Source organism: Anolis carolinensis, chromosome 6 (genome assembly GCF_035594765.1).
Source record: "Anolis carolinensis isolate JA03-04 chromosome 6, rAnoCar3.1.pri, whole genome shotgun sequence".
In the NCBI taxonomy this organism is placed as follows: Eukaryota; Metazoa; Chordata; class Lepidosauria; order Squamata; family Dactyloidae; genus Anolis; species Anolis carolinensis.
The window spans coordinates 107,615,604-107,642,610 of record NC_085846.1 but is presented as its reverse complement, the minus strand read 5'-3'; the positions used below and the strand labels follow the sequence as shown (position 1 = coordinate 107,642,610).

Below are 27,007 nucleotides of genomic sequence, written 5' to 3'. Positions count from 1 at the left end.
ATTCAAATGTTTAAATAAGAGGGTTTGTTAACCCTTTATTTAATCTCCCTACCTCTATTAATGCTTATAATAATAATAATAACAACAGAAAGGTTAAATCACCATTTTTTAAAGTTAGAGCCAGGCTCTATGCCGATCAATCAATCTTTACTACTTAGACAAAGCCTATCACTATAATAATTCAACAATACAACAAAAACAGAGACACAAGGCTCAAATGATCACTTAAAATTTACCTATCTACTACAATGCCTCTTATGTGTTTGGTATTTTATACAATAGGATGTAGTGGATTGCTTACCGTAGTACTGGACTCAGGTGTAGCTATGTTGACTGAATCATGAAATTCACAGACTTGAATCAGTCATATTTTCTCTACCTGATTTAATTCACAGTTTTGTTGAAAAGATGAAGTGAGGAGGAAAAAAACGATGTATTACCATCCTAACAAAGAATCATTTTTATGTTTTGGGGACTAATGTTCCAGCCCTGCTGTCTGCCAAGTGCAGAGAGAAGTCAGAAGGTCACAAATTGCTCTCCTAAATTAGTAGAGATGGGCATATCTCTTGAGATCGGCGATTCCATTTATGCAAATCAAACCTGCTTCATTGCTAGAATAATTCAGCAACTTTTCCAGGATGGTGAGGGAAAAGAAGTTGCATCATATTCATGGACAACTGCCAGTGAGATGCAAGTATACTTCAGTTAACAAAATAAATGTGTTCTTGGGCATAACAGGAAATTGGGTACCAGAGACAGAAATAATAAGGGGGGAAATATGGATAGATTCCTGCATCACAAAACAGGAGAGCAGTTCAATATGCTTCAGCAGTTTTAAAAATCCAAAACTAGCAATATGCTAATATGAAATAGAAAGCTATTTCAGGTAAGCCTTATATAAGTAGAACACAAACATGTTGAGCCTCCTAGAGACCACATGAAATGCATTTAAGGATAACATTTCCTTTCATTGCCTCCTTATAATTCCTCTTCTTTGGTAGTCAAATGCATAGATCTATGCATGTTAAACATGTTGGAGGACATGGCTTAACATACTGCCAGGCAATTCTTTTTAAATGACCCGGTAGACAAAGGAGGAGGAGTAAAGCGGGGTTGGGAGGCATCAAAAGATGTTTAAAAAGAGTTCCCTTGTCAGAGGCTTTTGTTAACTGCAGTATGACTATATTGGATTTAGTCCATATACCACATGTGTCAAACTCAAGGCCCATGTGCCAAATCTGGCCAGCCATGTCATTTAATACGGCCCTCCAGATGCTGGACGACAACTCCTTCCTCATCATTAGACATCATGACTAGATGAAGTTGTGATATAGTAACATCTGGAAGGCTGTGGTTTGTTCTGTTTGGTCAGGAGGGTGAATTTAGATACAAGGCTTGTGGATATGCTGCCCAACTTTAAAATGCTCTTTAACATTTCCCCAACCTCAGAACCATAAGTGCTTTTGGGTTGTAATTCCCATTACTCCCAAAAGTTAAGTGAGGTGTTATTCAATAATATATGGGGATCCAAATAGTTTTTAAAGAACACTAAGCATTATGTAAAAAAAAAGTTATAGTTGATCCTATGTCCACAGATTCTCCTTCCATGGATTCAGTGGACCTTTGAAGGCAACCATAAGGCTGATGTGATCCTCGATGAAAATGATACACCTGCCCTGTAATGTCACTCACTTCCCGCATCTCCCCCTGCCTTTTTTCTCCACATTTTAGCCTGCAGAAGAGAAGGCTGAGAGGAGGCATAATGAGGGCCATTTCTAACTATAAGAACTATTCAGCAGTGGAACTCTCTGCTGCAGAGTGTGGTGGAGGCTCCTTCTTTGGAAGCTTTTAAGCAAAAGGCTTGGGTGGCCATCTGTCAGGAGTGCTTTGAATGTGATTTTCCTGCTTCTTGGCAAGAGGTTGGACTGGATATAGCCCATGAGGTTTTTTCCAACTCTACGATTCTATGATTTTCCCATTCATCTATCAATACAGTATAATCCCCATAATCACAGGGAAACCATGGATAATAGTGAACTCTATATTTTGACTAAACCTGTGCCAGAAGCATACCATAGAATCACATTGGAGAACATAGAGATGCCCAGAAACACTTCCAGGAGGATATATTTTTTTGCAGTGTAAGTAAACCTATGGATATTGAATCCACAAATAAGGGGATAATGCTGTGTATATGAAAATGTCAGAGGAGTGAGAACAGAGAGGTGTGAGGAGTGAAGGAGCTTTTACTTGTTAAAGCTTTGTACAAAGATCAAAATTTTAAATTATCACTGCAACCTCTGCTAACCAACCTTCCAATCAGCATACATAATATGGATGTTTAGAAAGAAATTTTAAGAACTCAGAGGGAGAACCCGAAGACCACAAATTGTGAATACTCAGGTCTGTGGGACTTTGATCTGCCCTACTTGCTGAAAAGCCTCCTTTTATAATTATATTTACATTTTCTTTGTATGTAGCACATAATTTTCTTTTATGCACAGATATAATAAAAACATGGGCCACTGTGGCGCAATGGGTTAAACCCTTGTGCCGGTTGAACTTTTGATCTGAAGGTTGAAGGTTAGAATCCACGAGATGGGATGAGCTCCCATCTGTCAGTCCTAGCTTCTCATGCAGGGACATGAGAGAAGCCTCCCGCAGTATATTCTCAATTCGCTTCTGACACAATAATAAAAAAAATAATAAACACTTTTTTATGTTGCCATTGATAAAATGGATCATATCTGAGATGCAATTACATTTGATGCAATCATGAATTACAAAATCTCCAGACTCGTGGATTGCAATATTAGATTTGGTGGATCCAAACATTCCTTCTGAACTCTTTTCATGAGTCAGCTGCTAAATCTCTTTTTTCATTAATATTTAGCCTCTGAATTAATTACAGAACCAAAGCACTGATAAGCACATGTGAGCACAGAGCCAAAATTGAAAAGACCAGAAATTACTCCCTTTTTATTTTAGGGAACAACATCCAACAGTTTAGGCAGAGAATTTTATCTGAATACCTCTCTATTTGACAATTTTAAATGTATTTATGCAAACAAAAGGAAGCATGCCTGCTGGTTCCCTTTAAGACAGAAAACAGAATTTCCTAATTTCCATAAGTCTAGAAGGTTGCCTATAGTAACTAAATGGCAAAAGGAAAGTGAGAAATGAAAATTCAGACCTAAGCAGTCGAATATATAAGTGAATTCTACAAATAATAATAGTAATAACAACACTTTATTTATATTCCACTCTATCTCTCCAAGAAGACTCAGAATGGATTACAACATACACAGATAGGCAAACATTCAATGCCTTTAATACAGTGGAATGACAATGACATACAAATACAGAGAACAAAGGTAAAGATACCTTTATTCCTTCCCTCCAAAGTGGTACCTATTGATCTACTCATATTTGCATGTTTTCGAACTGCTAGGTTGGCAAGAGCTAAGACGAGAGCTCACCCCATCCTGCTGATTCGAACTGCCAACCTTTAGGTCAGCAGTTCAGCAGCACAAGGGTTGAACCCAGTGGTTGCCAACCTTTGGGCCTCCAGGTGTTTTGGACTTCAACTCCCAGAAATCCCAGCCATCTTACCAGCTGTTAGGAAGTGTGGGAGCTGAAGTTCAAAACATCTGGAGGCTCAAAGGTGGGAACCACTGGTTTAACCCATTGAGCCACCGTAGCATTCCTAAGAACGCTACTGCTAAATTATTTGAATGGATGATACTTCAGCTTAGAATTTACTAGCAAAAATCTATCCAATCATGGAATAAGTATGCAAAATTACATCCTTTCAGAAAAATCTCAAATGCTAACTAAATTCAGAAGAGTTAAGATTTTACCACATGAAATAAAGCATTCAGGGTACAGCTCTATGAGCATATTGCTTTACAGAAGGATTGGAATCCTTCCATTATTATTATTTTTTTTACTGAGAATGAAGTCTTCTTCACAAAATGTTACCAAATTCCTTTATATCTGTCACTTCCGAAAACAAAATCCCATGAACAGACTAGAAGAATTGTTGGGGTTTGGAGGGATTGGTAGCAAATGCCCAATGTTGTCGTCCAGAGCAAGTCCAAGGAACAACTTCAGTAAATTGTGAGAAATTCATCTCATTTCTAAGAGCTCCTCCCTAGAGGGATACAACTCCCTTTGAAAAGAGCATTAAGCACTAGCAGAGAGATAAGCACTAAGCAGAGAAACAAAAAAATATGCAAAGGAGAACTGTCTGTCCAATACAGTAGTCCCAAGGCAGTTCCCCATATTTAGCCCTTTTTGGTACAGCTCAAGGACAGCACTGCTGACTATTTCCATTTAAAGGCTGAGCACCTTTGAATGAACAATTCCTTTACGATACTCTGGGGACTCTGCAGCTCTTGAAGCTGAAACTGTGAATCCTGCAGGAGGGAAATGAAAGCTGCCCAGGAGTGTGCAATTGCAATCCACACACATAATGAGTGCCGTCATAACACATGTGTGCTTGGTTGCTTAGAATCACATTCAATGACTTTGATCCTGCTTCTGTAGAATTGCAAAAAGTCCCGGGAATTTTCTGAATTTCATTAATGCAGAACAGCTGTATTTCTGTAGGCTTTACATAAAAAGCATCATGAATTCCAACAAAGGGGGTGGGTATTTTAAAAACGAAGAGTGGGGGAAAAGATGCACACAATACAACACTTAAAGTTGTACTGGATGCTTTCTAGCCTTTTTAACATTTGGATCATTGATGTGTCTTTTCAGGAAAAGGTACCTATGTTTTAGATATAGTTTTTTCCGTTCATCTTGGAAACATTGGTAAACGCTTGGTGGAGAGTAATCATGACATATGCAGTAAGAGGAGAAATAGCCATGCTGGTCTCAATTTCTTCCTGCTTCAGGGATTAATATAATTACAATATTAATCCAAATCCCATGCAAACAAGTGAAAGAAGTTTAATGAACTTTAGTCATGTAAAATTCCTATCGAAATATTTATCTAGGAAAAAACAAATTCTTAACCAAATTTCCTTTTTACCAAATTGCTTTTGCAGCTTTCACAAACAGCTGCAATCAGAAAATCTATAGCCTGGATCCTATTGGTAGTTCTAACTAGAGTAGTCCTATTGAATCATTGGGTTTTACCTATAATGGCTGGGATTTACCTGTATGTTGAACAACAAATATTAGACAATAGGATTCAAGCCATTATTAAAATGTTAGCAAATGTATGGGCAGAAGACATTTTCTTCTCTCCTTTTAGGATGTTATAAAATCCTTGTTCAAACTCTTACATAATACCTGATCATGACGAATACTTCGAAGCAAGGAAGCATGTTTTTTTAATGAAAAGATACAGAATACAAATGTGAAGTCCCTTAAAATCCAGCCTGTTTTGCTGTTTGGTGGATTGCCCCTTTCTTCTACTGGTGTTAGATCATATTTCTGGGATAGGAAGTTTTTGCTAAGCCTTCACCTCTCTTAATTTGGACCTGAAGGTTATGGTCGATGTCCCATTATCAGATGCTCCTAGAAAAGTACATCTAATTGTTAGTTTCAGTATCATCTAAATCTGGAGTATTAACTGGAAACCTTCCAAAAGAAAATCTTGAATACCAGATCTCACTTTATTTCATAATTTTCCGTGTTGTCACAACCTGTTACAGCTGAAGAGTGACAAGCTGCCCATTCTTGATCTATATGTTGCCTATACCAAGTTACCTCCTTCTAAATCATGTTCCTCTATTTCCACTGATGTCTCATCAACATCTTACAGTCAAAAAGATATAACACAGAATTTTTCATTTTTCTTCCAAGTCTCACAACCATCACTGACTGATTTTCCCTTTCTTTTTCCCTCCATGCTTAGTCTTTCACCAGGGCATCTTGCAGTTTCTCCTGCAGTTTGTCAACAAGTTCTTCTTCTCAGGGCCCTTCCACACAGCCATATAACCCAGAATATCAAGGCATAAAATCCCACAGTATCTACTTTGAACTGGGTTATTTGAGTCCACACAGCGATATATTCCAAAGCAGAAAATGTGGGATTTTATTCAGCTGCGTGGAAGGGGCCTCGGCATCTTCAGCTAAAACTGCTCTCCCAATCTACCGCAATCTGCTCATCATAAACCTATTTTAACACACCATAGTCCTTTACACAAAACCAATTACCCATGTCATAACTTCCTGATCTTTCTCTGTCTTCATACTGCAATCATTTTAAAGATAAGGATCTTTAAAGCATTTCACAGCGTTGTCCCGCTTTTGCCCACAAATTCCATCATATTTCTCCTACGATTTTCATTTCTCGGGCTCTCTTTCCCAGCTGCCCAAAACACTTACAGTTTTCCTAAAAAGATCTGTCCTTTCATTATACTTAAGAGAACACTCTCCTATAACACCTCTCTCTTCCCTTCTTTAAACTCTGTTTTGTTTAAATGCCTCAGTCTTCATGACAAATTGAAACCAAGTATAGGCATGTATGACTGCATTTGAACATATATATCCTTTGAGGCTTATTTCTTACTCTATTTCCCCTCTTCCTAGATTGTAGGTTGTTTATTGCACCTTCTCTGAACCAGGACAAGGCCTTCTTTTTTCTAACATGTTCTTATAAACATGTCTATATGGTAAAAGCTTTTTTCAGGGAACTTCTTCAAATTTCTCCTTCTTTGGAGGTTAGGCAGGTAATCATTCAAAATAGGCCTTTTGCAGCTTCCCGTCTAGTTTAAAACAAAAACCTTTTTCCTAGGACGATTTGTTTAAGGTCAATATATTTATTTTATCAGAGCTTTTAGATGTTTGTTTTTCTCACTGTCAATAGTTTCCACTTCTAAAATTTCTATTGCCGTTCTATAGCTTTTTAACTGCTTTTACATGACTTACTGACTTGCAGTTAGCTTTTTTAGAAAATGTTTCATAACTTAAGAACACACTATAAACATCCTAAACAAGCACAAAATAAATGTTATATTGTAATCATAATGTGTATTTTTTTGTATTACATAAATAGAAAAGAGGGTTTATTTATTTATGTTGGAAAACATTAAGAACAAGCATTCACTTCCAAGGAAAAATATATGCATCAAATTATATACCATGGCCTTCTGAGCCCATAAACTTATCTTGTATACCCTTCAATTATAGCAACATTTATTTAGGTTGGATTCAATCAGATCTTTCTAATGTTCTATCTCAAGGTAGGATTTTTCCCTCTTAATAGTGTCAATATCATCATCCTCAAGGTAGGATATTTTCTTCTTTATATTACTATCACCATCATATTTATTTCTACTCCATTTTCCCACACAACTGGGATACAAGAGCGCTTACAAATTAAAACTGCCCTTGAAACTAGGACTCAGAGAAATGGGTTCAAACTACAGGAAAGGAGATTCCACCTGAACAATAGGAAGAATTTCCTGACCATACGAGCTGTTCAGCAGTGGAACTCTCTGCCTTGGAGTGTGGTGGAAGCTCCTTCCTTGGAAATGTTTAAACAGAGGTTGGATGGCTATCTGTTAGGGATAATTTCATTATGCTTTTCCTGCATGGCAGGGGTTGGACTAGATGGCCCGTGCGGTCTCATCCAACTTTATTATTCTATAATTCTATGAAAACAAATACAACATAGTTCAAAATACAAACAAGCAACGTTAAGTCCTTTGAAATGCATACTAGAATACAAAAGTCTTTGCCTGCCAATGGTATGACCTCAAAGAAGAGGACGTTCCAGCATTTATAGGAAAGAGCTCCCTAAACCTAGAGGAAGCCACTGAGGCCCCATCTATACTGCCATACAATCCAGTTTCTGATATCATCCCAATTCAGAAGCTAGATGCAGACCGAGAAGGCCCTATCACACATCTCAATCAATCACACCTGTGAATATGACAAAATTGTAATCTCAGGGCCTGAGATATATAAGATCTATTTTTATCATAACCTCTGTTTAGATATCAGCCAGCATGCCAATGACTTAAATCAAGAAACAGCTTCCTAAGATCCACAGAGATACTCGTAGGAACACCTCAGCAAGCGAGAGTCCAAAAGTGGCAGGCTAAAACCTGGAACCTTAATCAGTGGCTGATTCCAGATGAGAAACTACCTCCTGGGCACACAGAAGACTGGATGACTTGGAAGGCACTGAACAGACTGTGCTCTGGCACCACGAGATGCAGAGCCAACCTTAAGAAATGGGGCTACAAGTGGAGTCCACGACATGTGACTGCAGAGAAGAGCAAACGACAGACCACTTACTACAATGCGGCCTGAGCCCTGCCACATGCACAATGGAGGACCTTCTCATAATGACACCAGGGGCACTCCAAGTGGCCAGCTTCTTGTCAAGGAAAATTATCATCATGCCAAGTTTTTAACTTTGTGAGTTTTTTAATACATTAGAACTGTATTCCCAATTTGCTTCTGACACACTAAATAAAGTAAATATCAAATAAATGCTTGCTTCAAATTATTTTATTTTATTTCTCAGTTTACTTCTGGGAAAATGAAGTGAGCTTCTTCTACCATTGCACCTTGTTTTATTGTTTCTGATATTAGTCCACAGATTGACTTGATAAAGTGCTTGCACAAAGGAATCTAGAGGGAAGCTAAAGAATAGATTAACCTTTGTGAAACCCAAAGCAGAAAACAAATCACAAAGTTGTTTTATGTTTTCCTTGTGATCCCCAAATTACTTCCAAAGCATGGTAAACACAAGAAAATGTTGAGGAGCAGTGGGTTTTAGTTTTAAACTTCCATGAAATGGATAAATAAATACTGTACATCCTTCACAAATACTGAAAAGGATTGACCTCTATTATAACTGTCTGATGACAAAGTCCATTTCAGCCAATATTTCCCTTAAAACACCTGTTCCTACCTTTTGCCAATGCTATGCTTTATTTTTTTAATCTCTTCTTTGAAGTTTCCTTTAAATATTATTAGCCTAAACCCAGGCCCCTTTCACCTTAAAAAACAACCATAGAAGAATATGTTCCTCGAGTCTGAGATTATAAACAAGAGGCTTTTAACAGAAAGTAATGCTAGGAAGTCTATCCTTTTACCATCACAGGCCATCAATGGAGCCAAGCAGCACAAGGACACAAGCTGGGTCAATCTGTTCTCTCACAAAAATAATAGCAAAGATGGGGCTCAGTTGGCTTGACTTTTATAGCAGCTGTCCATGGCCTGACTTATATAGGTCATTATAAAACTCAAACGTCTCAGGTGGCTTTTCAGTAAAAAGGAATTTTTTCCCCAATCTGTGGTAAACCCATGGTGAACAGATAAATGGGTAGTGAGTCAGATTGTCAGGATATGGCTTTTTATATACGTAATAATAGGTCTTTTTCAAAGCCTGCCTGCCTTTTAAATGTATTTGAACAAGCGACTAGAAAGAATGTGGAATTTCAGCTACAATGTGTGTTCACGGGGGACGATATTAACGGAACAAATTTCAGCAGGAAAACTATGCTTTGCTACAATGACTAATGACTACTGTGCAATCTTTACAAAGTAACACTACAACCTGATATCTGGTTACTCCAACCCTTTTTAATGGGACTTACTCCCAGGGAGGTGTATATGGGACTCCAGCATTGCCGTATAATTGCACAATACTTACTACATTTATTACTTATTCACCCCAAAAAGGACTCAGAGCAGCTTATAACATGGCAATATTCAATGCCGCATAGACAACACAAACATACAATAAATCATATATATATAAACAATAAAACATATAAAAACATATAACACCATAAGACTATTAAAACCATAATACTTAGTCCACGAGTCACTGTTTGTGTTGCTACACTTATGCCGGTTCTCTATTGCACTATCCAAATGCTTGATCCCACAACCATGTCTTTGCACTTTTTATGAAGACCAGGAGAGAGGGGACCAGTCTGATGTTACTAAGAAGGGAGTTCCACAGGCCACCACAAAGAAGGCCCTGCATCTCGTTCCCACCAGCCGCACTTGCGAAGGAGGTGGGATCGAGAGCAGGGCCTCCCAGCAGATCTTAATGCTCTCACCGATTCATAGGCAGAAATACATCCAGACAGGTAAGTTGGGCTGGAACAAAGTGGTGGAGAGTTTAAAGGGGTGGACAACTGTGGCAGGTCTGGGGCTGGATAAACTCACCAAAAATAAAACCAACCATCCCTCAAATGCCCACAAATCCACTTTCCATTATCAAAAATATATAAGACTATACAAGGAGATTTCTTACAAACTATTTGAAAGGCAAAATGTTGTGCCTGGAAGTTCCTAAGTTTAGCAATTCACTCACATTTTAGTCCAGAAAAAAGTCAGTCTAGGGATTTGGAGGCCATAAAACATCATTTGCAGTTTTTGGGAGACCCTGGATTGAAATGTTTGACTAGGACTGGGAAGTAAAGGTAAAGGTAAAGGTTTTCCCCTGACATTAAGTCCAGTCGTGACTGACTCTGGGGATTGGTGCTCATCTCCATTTCTAAACCGAAGAGCCGGCGTTGTCCGTAGACACCTCCAAGGTCATGTGGCCAGCATGACGGCATGGAGCGCTGTTACCTTCCCGCCGGAACAATACCTATTGATCTACTCACATTTGCATGTTTTCGAACTGCTAGGTTGGCAGGAGCTGGGGCTAACACCGGGTGCTCATTCCGCTCCCGGGATTTGAACCTGGCACCTTTTGGTCCACAAGTTCAGCAGCTCAGCGCTTTAACGCACTGTGCCACCATGGGACTGGGAGGATCAGGGCTCAAATCTTTGCTTAGCCAGAATGTAATATCCACTTAGCAGTCTTGCGCTGGTCATGCATCTCCTTCAGGTCTTACCCGAGGTGCGATGCAGCTATGTAAAGGTACATTGTTTCTATTGATTATTTGGTTGTATTGGTTCATTTATTTGGTATGTTATTATGTTTCACACCAGAGTGGTATTTTGTATGTTTTATGTTCGGCTGCATATAAATAGAATAGTTGTAGAAATAACTAAATGCAGTCACATCTTGGTTTTCCTCCCAAGCTAATCGTGAGCAAAAAAAAATCAGAGGCAAGTGACCTGAATTCTTCTGTTAATTCCAATTACAGTGATATCATTGGACTATCATTGAATTAGTGTGACTTAATACTTGATTTCACTAGATGAACTCAAGTTAAACTAAGTAACAGGATTCAGGCCCATGTGTGCCACCTTGCGTTCTTAGAAAGATGCAAGAAATAAATGCAAGTAAGTAATTAAGCAAATAAGTACCGGTATATGATCTGTAATCCTGTCAAATCTCAGATTGGTTTTTACGAAAGAAAATAGTTTTTGTAGCATGGATTTGCTTATAAAGGTTTACATATAAAGTCTGTAAGATGTTGTAAATGGGTTTGGCTTACAGAGTATGAATGAGTTTAGTTCATGAGCATCAAAAGTTTTGTATTTATGTCTTGAAAACTGTTGATATTTGAACTTTAGCTATTAGGAGGAAGAAAGAGATAAGCGTGTGGTGCAAATTTTATAAAACTAACCATAACATTGTTTTAGCTGGATTGCTGTGAGTTTTCCAGGCTGAATGTCCATGTTCCAGAAGCATTCTCTTCTGATGTTTCACCCACATTTATCACAGGTATCCTCAGACTTTGTTAAGGTCTGCTGGAAACTGGGCAAGTGGGGTTTACATATCTGTGGAATGTCCATGATGGGAGAAAGAACTCTTGTCTGTTGGAGGCAAGTGTTTCCAACAGACCTTTGAGGATGCCTGCCATAGATGTGAATGAAACATCAGGAGAGAATGCTTCTGATACAAGGCCATACAGTCCAGAAAACTCGCAGCAACCCAATGATTCCGGCCATGAAAACCTTCAACAACACATAGTTTTAGCTGACAAAGTATCTCTAAAGGGGCGGGGGGAGTTTATAGAAAACCTTGCTGAATTGTATCTATGAAAGTATCACAAAATTACTTTATGAAAATTGGGTATTACAGTATTTGGAAAGTTTGATTTTAACACATCAAGTTATCAGAAAGGTCACCGTGTGTGATCATGATGTTAAAAAAGATCACAATTGTAAAATGAGGTAATATCAGCATCAGTCTGAACTGAAAGATTAATCTACACTTAAGCCAAAAATGAATACACTTATCCAACATAAACGGGCTGGCAGAACGCTGGATAAGTGAATATGTTGGATAATAAGGACGCGTTAAGGAAAAGCCTATTAAACATCAGATTAGGTTATGATTTTGCAAATTAAGCACCAAAACATCATGTTATACAACAGATTTGACAGAAAAAGTAGTTCAATACACAGTAATGCTATGTAGTAATTACTGTATTTACGAATTTAGCACCAAAATATCACGATGTTTTGAAAACATTGACTACAAAAATGTGTTGGATAATGGATAAGTGAGACTCTAGTGTATATTTAATTCATGAATGAGCCATGAGGTGAATTGTTGCTGTTGTTGGGTGCCTTCAAGTGACCCTAAAGTAAATCTATCACAGTTTTTTCATGGCCAAATTTGTTCTAAGTGGGTTTGCCTTTCCCTTTTTCTGAAGCTGAGAGAATGTGACTCGTCTAAGGTCACCCAAGGGGCTTCCAACATGGAAACCACTAAATCACATTGGCTCATGGAATGAATATATATCATTTGTAAACAATGGAAGACCTTCTTATAGCAACACCAGAGGCACTCCAAGTGGCCAGCTACTGGTCAAAGGACATTTAGTAGAATGCCAAGTTTTTAACTTTGTTTATGTTTTCAAATACATTACAATTGTACCATCAGTTCGCTTCTGATACAATAAATAAATAAATTTGTAAATTGCTGGTGTGGGTTAGGCGGGAAACTTGAAAGGATATGAAAAGGCTCACCAAGATTTAAAAAAAAAAACTCACCAAGAGAAATTGACTCTCCAGAACCAAATTGTCTGTAGGGTAGGACTGGATGAACTTGGGCTGTTAGGAATGATGTTAGGAAGCCCAAAACACCTGAAGGGAAGACCCAAGTTTGCCCATGCCTGGCTTAGAGGTCTGGTAGTAGCTGGTGGCGCAGGGCCCCCGGTAGCACAGCATATTAAAGTGCTGAGCTGCTAAACTTGTGCCACAGATTCGAATCTGGGGAGTGGAGTGAGTGCCTGCAATTAGCCCCAGCTTCTGCCAACCTAGCAGTTCGAAAACATGCAAATGTGAGTAGAGCAATAGGTACCGCTCCGGCGGGAAAGTAATGGCACTCCATGCAATCATGCCAGCCACATGACTCGGACACAACTAGACACCTTTACCTACTAGTACAGTAGAGTCTCACTTATCCAACGTTCTGGATTATCCAACACATTTTTGTAGTCAATGTTTTCAATATATCGTGATATTTTGGTGCTAAATTCATAAATACAGTAATTACTACATAGCATTACTGTGTATTGAACTACTTTTTCTGCCAAATTTGTTGTCTAACATGATGTTTTGGTGCTTCATTTGTAAAATCATAACCTAATTTGATGTTTAATAGGCTTTTCCTTAATGCCTCCTTATTATCCAACATATTCGCTTATCCAACATTCTGCCGGCCCGTTTATGTTGGATAAGTGAGACTCTACTGTAGCTTTTTGGAGGTGAACTCTAACATAAACCCAGTGATTCTGGCCATGAAAGCCTTCGACAACACATTGGTTTTAGTGGACAGAATATCTCTGAAGAGTTTAGAGAAAAACTCGCTGAATTGTACGCATGAAAGCATCTCAAAATTACTTCGTATTATTTGGAAAGTTATCAGAAAGGTCACCATGTGTGATCAGGATGTTAAATAAGGTCACAATGGTAAAATAATGTAATATGAGGATTGGTTTGAATGGAAAGATTAATCTATACTTATTGCTTAAGCCATGAATGAGCCATAGGATGGATTGTTGCTATTGTTGGGTGCCTTCATGGTGATGCTAAAGAAGGCATGGGCCAACTTGGGTCTTCGCTCCAGGTGTTTTGGACTTCAACTCCCACCATTCCTCACAGCCTCAGGCCCCTTCCTTTTCCCCCTCAGCCGCTTAAGCGGCTGAGGGGGAAAAGGAAGGGGCCTGAGGCTGTGAGGAATGGTGGGAGTTGAAGTCCAAAACACTTGGAGGACCCAAGTTGGCTCATTCCTGTCTTAGAGTCTGGTCGTGGCTTTTTGGGTTGCCACATAAACTAAGGGGGAAAAGGATATGAATGGCTGCCTAGTGGGTGTCGCATGTGGCATTTCCAAATCCGAAGCTCAAAACCACCCTGTGAAAGGGACAGGATTCGCCTGTGGCGTCCAGCGTGGCACCTGCGTCCTCAGGGAAGGCGTGACAGAAAGGCGCGACTTCGGATTTGGATAATGTCGCAGGGAGGAAAGATAGGGGTCTTTGGGAAGAATGGAAAGAAGGGGTCTCTCTCTCTCTCTCTCTTTCTCCCTCAGGTGAGGCCCCTGCGGCGTGGCCAGGGAGACCCCGTGGCCGAGGAGACTGCCTCCCAAATTTCCCTCCCTCACCTGTCCGCGCCCAGCCCTCCCTCTCCCTCTGCGGACATATTTGTCCCCCTTTTTTTGCTACTCACCGAATTTGGCCTCGGCCGCAGCGGTGGCGACGACGACGACGAGGAGGAGAAGCAGGAGGCGAGGCGGGAGGGAGCCAGGCGACGACCCCATGGTCATGCGTGGCCCATGGCAAGCGGCCGCCGCAAGGTCTCCTCCTCACGCCGCCTCGGCCCCCATGCCGGAGGCTTGGTCTCCTCCTCCTCCTTCTCCTCCTTCAACACCCAGGACAGCGACCAGCGCCGGCCCTCCCTCCTTCCCTGCCTCCCTCCTCCTTCCTTCCTTCTTTCCTCCTTTCCTCACTCGCTCGGCTCAGCCTGCTGCCAGCCACGCAGCCAGCCGGCCCCTCCCTGCCTTCCTCCTCCTCCTCCTCCTCTTTGCCTGGCAATGGCAGGCGCCTCCTCCTCCTCCTCTTCCCTCCTCCGCCTCTGGACGGGTCCCTCCAGGTGAGCTTCCCAGAGAATCAATTCACCTCCAAGTTTCCTCCCTCCTCAATGTGACATCCTTTGGAGTATCTAAACATGGCCTCTCCGCCTTCTCTTCTCCAAGCCAAACATATCCAGTTCCCTAACGCCACTTCCATAGCGTCCTTATATCCCAGGAGAGGATCCTGGGTTATCTGTTTTGGACTGAATAATAATAATAATAATAATAATAATAATCGCATCTGATAAAAATAAAAAAATAAAAATTCGCATCTGATGTACATGGATGACCTGAAGCTGTATGGGAAAACGGAAACTGAAATCCAGTCTCTGACTAACACTGTCCGAATTTTTAGCACTGATATCAGTGCTAAAAATGAGTTAGTGGAGTTTGGTTTGGACAAATGTTCGACAGTGGCATTGAAGAAGGGAAAAATCATTGAATATAAATATGCTTAATGGACAAACGATAAAGTGTCACCAGACAGAGGCCTATAAATATCTGGGCATATTACAGCTGGACAACATCAAACATGAACATGTGAAGACTGTGGTCAGCAAAGAATACACACAAAGGGTGAGAAAAGTTCTCCAAAGCAAGCTTAATGGAGGTAACACCATCAAGGCCATAAACACCTGGGCCCTACCTGTCATAAGATATACTGCTGTTATTATAAATTGGACACAGGTGGAACTGGACAATTTGGACAGAAAAACAAGAAAACTCATGACCATTCATCAGTCACTGCACCCTCGCAGTGATGTGGACCGGCTATATCTGCCTAGAAGATCAGGGGGCAGAGGACTCTTACAAGTAAAACAAGCAGTCAAAGAAGAACATTCCCTGGCAGAATATGTAAAGCAAAGTGAAGAACCTGCTTTGATTGAAGTCAAAAATCAGAAACTCTTCAAAGCACAGCAGACAAAAAACCCGTACAAGAAACCCGCACTACAAACTAGAGCTGACAGCTGGCACAACAAAACATTGCATGGAAAGTTCCTTGACAAAATTGAAGGAAAAGCTGATAAGGAGAAGACCTGGCTCTGGCTCATGAATGAGACCCTGAAGAAAGAGACAGAAGGCCTGATCCTTGCAGCCCAGGAGCAAGCCATCAGAACAAAGGCAACTAAGGCCAAGATCGAAAAATCAGCTGATGACCCAAAATGCAGACTGTGCAAGGAAACCGCCGAAACCATTGATCATATCCTCAGCTGCTGTAAGAAAATTGCACAGACAGACTACAAACAGAAGCACAACTATGTGGCCCAAATGATTCATTGGAACTTATGCCTCAAGTACCACCTCCCTGCAGTAAAGAACTGGTGGGATCACAAACCTGCAAAGGTTGTGGAAAATGAGCATGCAAAGATACTGTGGGACTTCCGAATCCAGACTGACAAAGTTCTGGAACACAACACACCAGACATCACACTTGTGGAGAAGAAAAAGATTTGGATCATTGATGTTGCCATCCCAGGGGACAGTCGCATTGACGAAAAACAACAGGAAAAACTCGGCCGCTATCAGGACCTCAAGATTGAACTTCAAAGACTCTGGCAGAAACCAGTGCAGGTGGTCCTTGTTGGCTGTGTCATACAATAAAATAATAATAAGGTCACAATGGTAAAATAATATAATATGAGGATCAGTATGAATGGAAAGATTAATCTATACTTATTGCTTAAGCCATGAATGAACCATTGTTGATATTGTTGGGTACCTTCATGGTGATGCTAAAGCAGGCATGGGCCAACTTGGGTCTTCCCTCCAGGTGAATAATAATAATAATAATAATAATAATAATTTCACATCTGATAAAAATGTTGGAGCCTCGGGTGGCCTAGGGGATAAAAGCCTTGTGACTTGAAGGTTGGGTTGCTGACCTGAAGGCTGCCAGGTTCGAATCCCACCTGGGGAGAACGCGGATGAGCTCCCTCTATCAGCTCCAGTTCCATGCGGGGACATGAGAGAAGCCTCCCACAAGGATGGTAAAAACATCAAAACATCCGGGCGTCCCATGGGCAACGTCCTTGCAGACGGCCAGTTCTCTCACTTCAGAAGCAACTCCGGTTGCTCCTGACATGGAAAAAAAAATCTGATAAAAATAAAAAAAATGAAAATTTCACATCTGATGTACAGTAGTCTCTCACTTATCCAAGCTAAATGGGCTGGCAGAACCTTGGATAAGCTTGGATAATAAGGAAGGATTAAGGAAAAGCCTATTAAACATCAAATTAGGTTATGATTTTACAAATTAAGCACCAAAACATCATGTTATACAACAAATTTGACAGAAAAAGCAGTTCAATTCGCAATAATGTTATGTTGTAATTACTGTATTTACGAATTTAGCACCAAAATATCATGATATATTGAAAACATTGACTACAAAAATGCCTTGGATAATCCAGAACCTTGGATAAGCGAGACTCTACTGTATATGAGTCTCCATTGCCATATAATCTGGGATAAGCAGATAATCTAGGATCAGATACCAGATTTTAAGGACAGTGTAGAAGTGGCCTTAGTCGTTCCTCTTGGGAATTGGTTTCCAAACCTTTGACCATCTTGGTCGCCCTTCTCTGGACATGTTCTAGTTTATCCATATCCTTCTTGAATTGTGCCCAGAATTGGACACAGTATTCCAGTTGAGATCTGGCCAAAGCAGAATCCAGTGGGATTATGACTTTTCTTGATTTATTTATTTATTTATTACAATACTTATATCCTGCCCTTCTCACCCATAGGGGACTCAGGGCGGCTTGCAATAAAACACAATATAAAAATATTACAAACAATTCAATCAGTTAAAATTAAAGACATTAAACATTGATAAATATATATATATACAGGCACTATGCTTCTCCAAGCTAAACATACCCAGCTCTTGAAGCCATTCCTCGTCAGACTTGGCTTCCAGACCATTTTGTTCTCCCTTCTCTGAACATGTTTTAGCTTGTCAATGTCCTTCTTGAATTGTGGGGCCCAATTCTGGCCATTCCAGGTGAGGTATAGAGTGGGACTATGACAATCACTCTGAGCTTGATTATGACCCTGTACTCCTATTAATACATTGTAGAATCACATTGACCTTTTTTAAAGTTGCTTCATCACATTGTTGACTCATGTTCATCTTGTGATCCATCAAGACTCCTAAATCCCTTTCAAATGTCCTATTTTTAAGACAGGTATCAGGAATGAAGCCAAGAGCACATAAAAAACACATCCAGCACCTGTCAGGTTCTCAGCAGAGTCTGAGATGAAGACTCAGAACATCTTTCCCCCCATCAAATAAGCCAATAAGTCTTTTGGTTGGTTGTACAGGCAGTCCCCGAGTTACAAACATTTGATTTACAAATGACTCATAGTTAAGAACAAGGGCGAGACAACAGGAAGTAAGAGAAATCTACCCCTCAAATGGGAAACCCACTCCTGAAAGAGTTATCATGGGGAAGAAGGGTCTTCATTGAAGCTTTCTCACTAATCCTTGTTTCCACAACAAGTCACATTTTTCAAAATCCAATTGTCACAGGGACAGAAAGTGAGGGGAAATATTCTGGACAGGGACACAGACAAGAAAGGAAACTCCATATAGCCTTTCCTTATGCTAGCTAAAGCTAAACAAATATATAAATTTGTATCTGTTCTGGATTACAAATAATAATAAATGTACCTGTTCTGATTTACAAACAAATTCAGCTTAAGAACAAACCTACAGAACCTACCTCCTTCATAACTTGGGGGCTGCCTGTAATCACTTTTTTATGGCACATAGTGGAAAGCCTTTCTCAACATGCCCAAAGACAGTCACTCTTCTTTCATGCTTCTCCACATATTACAAATTCAGTGTTAGGGCTTATTCACAGAAATACCTCTAGCCAATCATATTTCTTGCATCAACACTTGCTATTATAATTGACAATGACCAACAAACCCTGATTCCATGTTATAACTAAAGCAAGTTAGGTCTGCTGCTTGATCTCCGAGCATGCCTGGAAAAAGCACATATTTAAGGTATCACATATATAGATGTGACACCTTCAATATATGCCTTTGCAGGCTCACAAATCAAGCACCTTTATCTGTTGAATAAATATGCATATTATCACAGCGTTGGTCTAGCTTACCACTATTTTACAGTTATAGGAAACTAGTAAGAATTTCGGGACATAGTGTAATTGATATGCTGATTCTTGATAACTTCTGAATCAGATGAAGTAGTGCAACACCTTGATACAATGCTTGGCTGCACTGCTATGTTGGAAGCAAGTCAATGTATTAAGTTGAATTCCAGTGGGACAGTACCTAGTAGAGGATGCCTTGAATATGGTGATTTAGGCACTGTTTAAACTTGCAGCTAGATCATTATAATGTGAACTATGGGTTTGACACTGCTTTAACTCCCATGGACCAATGCTATGGAATCCTGGGGTTTGTAGATTTGTGAGGGATCACCACTCTTTGGCAGAGAAGACTCAAGACTTTGTAGGATCTCTACATTACTTCAGTTGCAACAATCACACTGGCCTCCAACAGACAAGACTTCTTTCTCCCACCCTGGACTTTCCACAGATATATAAACTCTGCTTGCCTAGTTTCCAACAGACCTCACAACCTTTGAGGATGCCTGCCATAGATGTGGGTGAAACGTCAGGAGAGAATGCTTTTGGAACATGGCCATACAGCCTGGAAAACTCACAGCAACCCAGTACATTACTTCAATGTGAAGTTAGCCTTGAAACTGGTCTGAAAACTTCTACTGGTGCAGAATGCAGCTATTCATTTCCTGACCGGAATACCTCATTAGTATCACACCTCACTATCTGCTCAATGTACATGTTAGTGGGCCAGATTCAAGGTTTTGGTGTTTATGTATAAAGCCTTAATCCAAAACATATTTGAGACTAAGGCCCCTTCCACACAGCTGAATAAAATCCCACATTTTCTGTTTTGAACTGGGATAAATGGCAGTGTGGACTCAGATAACCCAGTTCAAAGCAGATATTGTGGGATTTTCTGCCTTAATATTCTGGGTTATATGGCTGTGTGGAAGGGCCCTGAGACAGCCTTGGCTCTTGTATCCCTGTTAAAGGAAAGGGTTTTGTTTTTGTTTTTGGAAACCTTTCTAGCAGTGTGACAAACTGTTTGCCTTGTGTCTATTAAAGATTATTAAATATAGAGCACAAATATCTGTACTATGGTTTCTGGCAACTATTAGTAAGCAGGCAGCCTAGTTACTGAGCTTTCATCACTTGGTCTTTTTATGCAAGCTTTCTGATTTGTGATCTGTCTAGACATCATTAATAATTTCTTGTAAGACATCTCATTTGTGCTCTGATATAATATATTAGATCTGTATTGTTCACCAGTAAATTATAGATTGAGTGATAAGAATTGGTCAAGTAAAAAATCTTTCCATTCAGTTATAATTATAATATTAATGTGTCTCTCCAACCCCCAAGTTGACTGCAGTTTTGGACTTTAACCCTTCTCAGCATTCTTAGCATCTCCTAAAAAATTACGGTCAACCATAATTCTGACAAATCCTACCCTTAGAAAAATCTTAGTGCACATCTACATTTGCAGAAATGCAGTTGAATTATTGCTACTTTCTCTCTGGTATTCTTTATAGGCTTGTCTCTTTCTGGGTGGGAGTACTTTGCTCCTGAATTCGCCAGCATGTACCTGCTTTGTATTGAGGTACTTCACACCAGCAATTCAGACTAAATATAATCACATCTTTAAGGACCACTCAGCAGACTCGTTTGCTTTTTAATTGATCAGTGTGCCATAGATGGCATCAAATGTGTCTTGATTATGATGATGATGCCATTGTGTAAATGGTAACCTAGACTAGCATATTTTAAAGGCAAGTAGGATAGACCCAAAGTTGGGATTGTCAAGCTGTCTTTACTGCACTCATTTTGACGTACTTAATACTGTCACTCTCAAGTTGGGGTTTTGTATTCACTCTCTTGCCCTTTACAGTAATGATATTTAAATTACACTGTGATATTTTCCCATTCTTCTCTCTCATCCTGTGATTTAGCATACTTATAAAACTGAAGCATACTGGTTTCTTTTAATTACATACATGGATATTCACCTCAAGATAGCCCGCACAAATAGATTCCAAGACAATGGAAGTAATAGTCTTCCTGTATTCTGCACTAGGCATGCCTCATCTAGACTGTATTCACTTCTGGGTAGCTCATTTCATATAGACCACAGAGATATAGAAAAATTGGAACAGGCTGAGAGAAGGGCAACTATGATTGTAAGAGGCATGGAGAACAAAACATATGAGAAATGGTTGAAGGAGTTGGATATGTTGAGCCTGGTGAAGAGAGGACCGAGGGATGACAACATTGCACTCTTTTAACATCTCAAGTTGTCACAATGGAGTTTGCTCTCTGCTGCTCCAAATGGTAGGACCAGGTCTAATGGTTATAAATCACAGGGGGTGGAGTTTAGTTAAATATAGAACCAATTATCTAGACTAGAGAGATGGTGGTGTCTCTTTCTCTAGATCAGTGGTTCTCAACCGGTGGGTCCCCAGATGTTTTGGCCTCAACTCCCAGAAATCCTAACAGCTGATAAACTGGCTGGGATTTCTGGGAGTTGTATGCCAAAATACCTGGAGACCCACAGGTTGAGAACCACTGATCTAGATACCTTTTTAAAAGAGGCTACCAGTTGAGGATACTATAGTTGGATTTCATACATGGGGGAGGGAGTAAACTCAGTGGCATATGGCAGGAATGGGCAAACTTGGGCCCTCCAGGTCCTTTGGATTCCAACTCCTACAATTCCTGGGAGTTGAAGTCCAAAACACCTGGAGGGCTGAAGTTTGCCCATGCCTGAGCTATGGGCTTCTTCAACTCTGTGATTCTGTAGCTTAGAACACTTCTAACTGGTCATCACAAGACACAGTGTGGGAGGGAAATAGCTGGAAATAAATCTGATTGGCAAAGGTTGGCAGTTCAAGTCCGAGTCAGGGCAAGCTCCCGCTGTCAGGCCTGCTTCTGCTCACCTAGCAGTTAGAAAACAACAATATAAGTAGATAAATAGGTACCGCTTTGGCAGGGAGGTAAAAACCGCCCTGAAAACCATGCCGGCAAAAATCTGACCAGGAAAGGAGTCTGTGGACGACAGGCTCCTTGGTGGAAAATGAAACAACAGCACCTTCCCATGGCCAAATCAAGCACAGCCAGATACCGGAGACGAAAAGAGGGAAACCTTGCCTCTGTTTATGTACTGTCTTTCTTGCCAATTGTATAACGGCCTTGAATGTTTGCCATATATGTACCTGTAATCCGCCCTGAGTCCCTCGGGGAGACAGAGCGGAATATAAATAAAGTATATTATTATTTTGAACATTTTGCTTTACTTTATAAGTCTACTGACAACCTTGTAATCAAGCAACAAAAAAAACCCTGAACAAAATACATCAATTTAGACTTCACTGTTCCCAAACATGATGATCAGCAGTTTAGTTGGTCGCTGTTTCACTAAAGATAGTACCAGTCCTGAGGAGAGGTCTATGAATGCTCAGAAATCATACTGACTGTATGGAGCTTTTTAGCCAGAAGGCAATATGTTCCTGACTGTTACGTGCAGGAGAGCAACAACAAGAGAGAAAGATTGCAGCCTTCGGGCTCTGCTTGTAGTCTTACCAGAGGCATCTGGCTTTCCAGTCGGAAGCAGGCTGCTTCACGAGATGGGTCTTTGGTCTGATGCAGCAGGGCTCTTTTTATTCTTGTTTCTTCAGCAAACATCTCGTGAATTATGAACAAAACTAAAAGTAACACTTGAAATCCTTGGTAGTATTTGGATGAATTCAAACTTCAGTTTCCAAAGTGGATGATTCACATATTATCTTTTTTATTATTATTGCCAAAGTGAATTGGTAATGTGTCTTTATTATTGTGATCTATATGTCATGATAGTGTTTTAGACATTTATTATTACTATGGGACGATGGAGTTGAGCAGTCATTATATATTAAAAGGAAAAGCTTACAAAAACCATCCTTCCACTGAAATGGTTCATAATTTATTAGACTAAGATATCCTCGAAGGGTCACGCAAGGCAACTACAATCTTCATCTCAAAAATATGGATGCATTGTATATACTTATCTGATGTTATAACATTTGGTGCAGAACATTGCAGGCAGCAAGCCATATAACTCAGGCAGAATATATATCAGACAGATTTAATATTCACTTATTAATAGCCAACATTTAATTGCATATTGGTGTTCCGGATCCATGTTTTGTTGAAGATTTATGAGCTCCTTAGAAAAGTCACTATTCCTGACTGAGTTTTTTTAAAGTGGTTAAAAGAAAAGCCACCTTTGCAACATATGCTATTTCAGAAGAATAAAATGAACATACGAAGTAGAAACAAACAAAATGCAAAGGTAGGCAATATAGGAAGGACACAATGAAAAATGGAACTGCTGAAAGGTAAATTGTTGAATTCTCAGGGGCCATGCAAGCCATATGGCTGGAGAGGGAGTGTGTGCAGAAAACAAAACAGCAAAAAGGGACATATTGAATGAGCATGAAGCGGAATAGGTATCTTCGCCTAAGACAGAAACATATGGTAGAAAATAATAAGACAAGATATTTATCATTATCATTAGTTTCCATTTATCAAAATATATTACAAATTAAATGTCTCTATTTTTTGCAGTCAGCTAACAAAGCTGTTCTGCATTGGTATGGGAACATTCTCAGGAATTACATTTTTGTCACCACTGATGACAGCTATATATATTTAAACTATTTTAAACTACCTCTCATCCCTTTAAATATTTGAGAATTCTGAAGCAATTAATTTGGAAGCCTGGACTCAATCTCTCCCACCCCAGTGAGCAAAGAAAGGCAGGCAATGTCTCTTTTTCTCCTCAATTTATTTTACTTTAGGGAATACAATTAGAATTCCAAGGTGCTACATTCCTTCTGTCACAGTGTTATTTAAACATTAGATATGAGAGAAGTCTAAACGGTAGACCTTTACTTTGCATAATGATCCTCCTAGGTACACTCCTCCAATTTCAGCTTCTTGGTGAATACTGAGTAGCAAGGCTGGATTATACTCTCTGAAACACGTATTTTATAGCTCTATTTCAGGCATGGGCAAATTTCAGCCCTATTGGGTGTTAGGAATTGTGGGAGCTGAAGTCAAAAACACCTTGAGGGCCAAATTTTGCCCATGCCTACTATAATTTGTTTAAGGTATACCCTGTCTTTTCCCCAAAGCTGAGACTCAAGTAGCAAATAATATGTCTTATTCTTGTATTATAGTCAATTTCCAAAAGCTTGCTGGAAAAATATATATAGAAAAATCTGCCAACAAGAGGATAGCAAGAAAGGAACCAGTCTAGTCTCTCTATGGCAGTGGTCCTCAACCTAGGGTCCCCAGATGCTTTTGGCCTACAACTCCCAGAAATCCCAGCCAATTTACCAGCTGTTGAGATTTCTGGGAGTTGAAGGCCAAAAACATCTGGGAACCCCAGGTTGAGAACCATTGCTCTGTGGAGTTTCAGATCTTAAAAGACCCTTCCAAGGAGATCTATATTTCTACCAAACATGTTTCTGGGAGTGATGGGACCAAGAGAGGTTCCCTTTTCTGAAATCATTAGTAAAAATATATGGGACAAAATGGCACTACAGATAAAATTGGGACCTTCCATCAACTAGAATAATCAGCAATGGACTGGCTGGATAAACCAATGGCTTTGTTTCCAGGTAAAGCAGGCATGGGCAAACTTTGGTCCTTTGGGTGTTTTGGACTTCAACTCCATCTGTCAGGGATATTTTGATTGTGCTCTTCATGCATGGCAGGGGATTGGGCTAGATGGCCCATCTAGTGTCTATGATTCTATGATTGCCACAATTCCTAAGAGCCTACCAGCTGTTACGAATTGTGGGAGCTGAAATCCAAAACACCTGGAGGGCCGAAATTTACCCATGCCTGATGTAAAGTATAGCCTCTTTGAGTCCCATTTGGGAGGGAAAAAAATCAAATCAATAAGTAGCTTTATTGATCTGCAAGACTCCAAAAACACTATCTAGACAAGAGAGACTTTGTTTTGTATATCATCTTAAGTCATAATGTCTTCATGCTAGTATGAGAAATGCAGCCGAGAACGCACATAAAATCAAGGACTGTCAAATGTTATTCTTGCTGTCTGCTGGTTGCCTTGGCAGAGTGAAAGTGCGCAATTAAAACACAACAGCCATCATTTAGCTCAGTATCACTATTAACAACAACTGCCTTGATTTATTGTTTGCAAAAAGTAGGTCTATGGATGGGAAGAGAACATGTTTGAAACAACACAAAAACAGCTGCAACAACTACAGGAGCCTTGATCTTGAAGAGAAACCTTATGCTGACTTGAAAGTTCTGTTTACAGGTATTTTTCAATGCAAATAGATAATACAATTTTGATATTAAAGATCTCTACCCAATACGTTTAGGAAGATCCTTTTATTGACGAAAACAAGAACATCAAACTCAATATCAGCCACAGTTTGGGCCATTTTTTCGACTGCATAAAATCAATCGGAGAACGTGGAAGTACATATTCTTCAGGAAAGTCAATGAAAAACAAAGGAAACTACGCAGATACGTGATTCTATTGAAAGCAAGGAAAATATCGCAGGAAATTGAAAGTATTATGACAGAGGAAATAAATAGTTCCAAACTAAGATAACAGCACTCAAAACACTTATGGAAAGATTGAAGTATGTAACAATTCTATTTGGACATATTATATTCATGAATTGGCAAATCGATTCTTTATTTTTATTCTGAAAGCTCAGGGGAAGATTGCAATCCAATCTATTTTTCTCCTTCTGTTTTCTTCTTCCCAAAGGAAGGTAATCATTACAATGCATGTTTGTATGCTTTCAGGGAGTAGAGAAGGTCTGACGTTTATGGGGACTACCACAAATACAGAAGGATACTGGAATGTGTATTCAGGATCCAGGTGTATACAGGATCCAGGCAAGAGGTCTAGTCTGCCGTCATCACGGATCATAGAATACACCTCTTAGCAAACTAAACCCAGCTGATCTTTGTGCAAAGGAAGATTTACAGCAATACCCAGTAACTGTTTGCAGAAAGTCAAATATATCAGTTTAAACCAGGCACAGGCAAATTTCAGCCCTTCAGGTGAGCCGAAGTTTGCCCATGCCTGGTTTATACCTCTGCTTATAACTGTGATAAGTCCTAGGACTAAGGAATTGAGTCTGTAAAATAAATAAGATATACACCTGACACACCACAAACATTTTCACAATTAATTTGCTTTTTATTTTTTCCATTGTTTGAATAGTAAAGGTAAAGGTTTTCCCTGACGTTAAGTCCAGTCATGTCTGACTCTGGGGGTTGGTGCTCATCTCCATTTCTAAGCCAAAGAGCCGCTGTTGTCCGTAGACACCTCCAAGGTCATGTGGCCGGCATGACTGCATGGAGCGCCGTTACCTTCCCGCCGGAGCGGTACCTATTGATCTACTCACATTGGCATGTTTTCGAACTGCTAGGTTGGCAGAAGCTGGAGCTAAAAGCGGGTGCTCACTCCGGTCCCGGGATTTGAACCTGGGACCTTTTGGTCTGCAAGTTCAGCAGCTCAGTGCTTTAACACGCTTCGCAACCGGGGCTCCCACCTAAAAGGTATACTATACTGAATTTAATAACCACTCTATAACTAGTTTTCCTTGGTTAATATCATTAAAATCAGAAGCCTTAAACATAAATTTCACTTTCCACCTTGCAGCTACAGTTACTGTAAATAATATGCCATTCAAGGCTTTGACACTAGAAAGCAAATAAAAAGAAACTCACATTTTCTTGTAATCTCAAGGTTTTTTTAAAAATATATTATTGTTTTTGTTTTTTTAAGTAGCCACATAACTAATATTGAGCGTTATCAATAAGGTTTTAGAGCATACAAATAGGTTGAACACTAAACAGGCGTAACTATTTGGCTACTAATTTTTGCTTTCCAACAGTGGTCTTGAACCTAACCTAACGT

The 27,007-nt window shown here is 39.8% G+C and overlaps 1 protein-coding gene across 3 annotated transcripts in view; it reads right to left on the bottom strand.

Moving 5' to 3' along the window:
• ptprn2 (protein tyrosine phosphatase receptor type N2) overlaps positions 1-14,810 on the bottom strand; it is a 612,886-nt gene extending 598,076 nt beyond the window's left edge. For all 3 annotated transcript variants that reach the window (XM_062984600.1, XM_062984602.1, XM_062984601.1), the window contains exon 1: positions 14,557-14,810. In XM_062984600.1, coding sequence (XP_062840670.1) covers positions 14,557-14,653 — 97 coding nt within the window. In that variant the 5' untranslated portion in view covers positions 14,654-14,810. The remainder of the gene's footprint in view (positions 1-14,556) is intronic.
• Between the last annotated feature and the right edge of the window lie 12,197 nt (positions 14,811-27,007).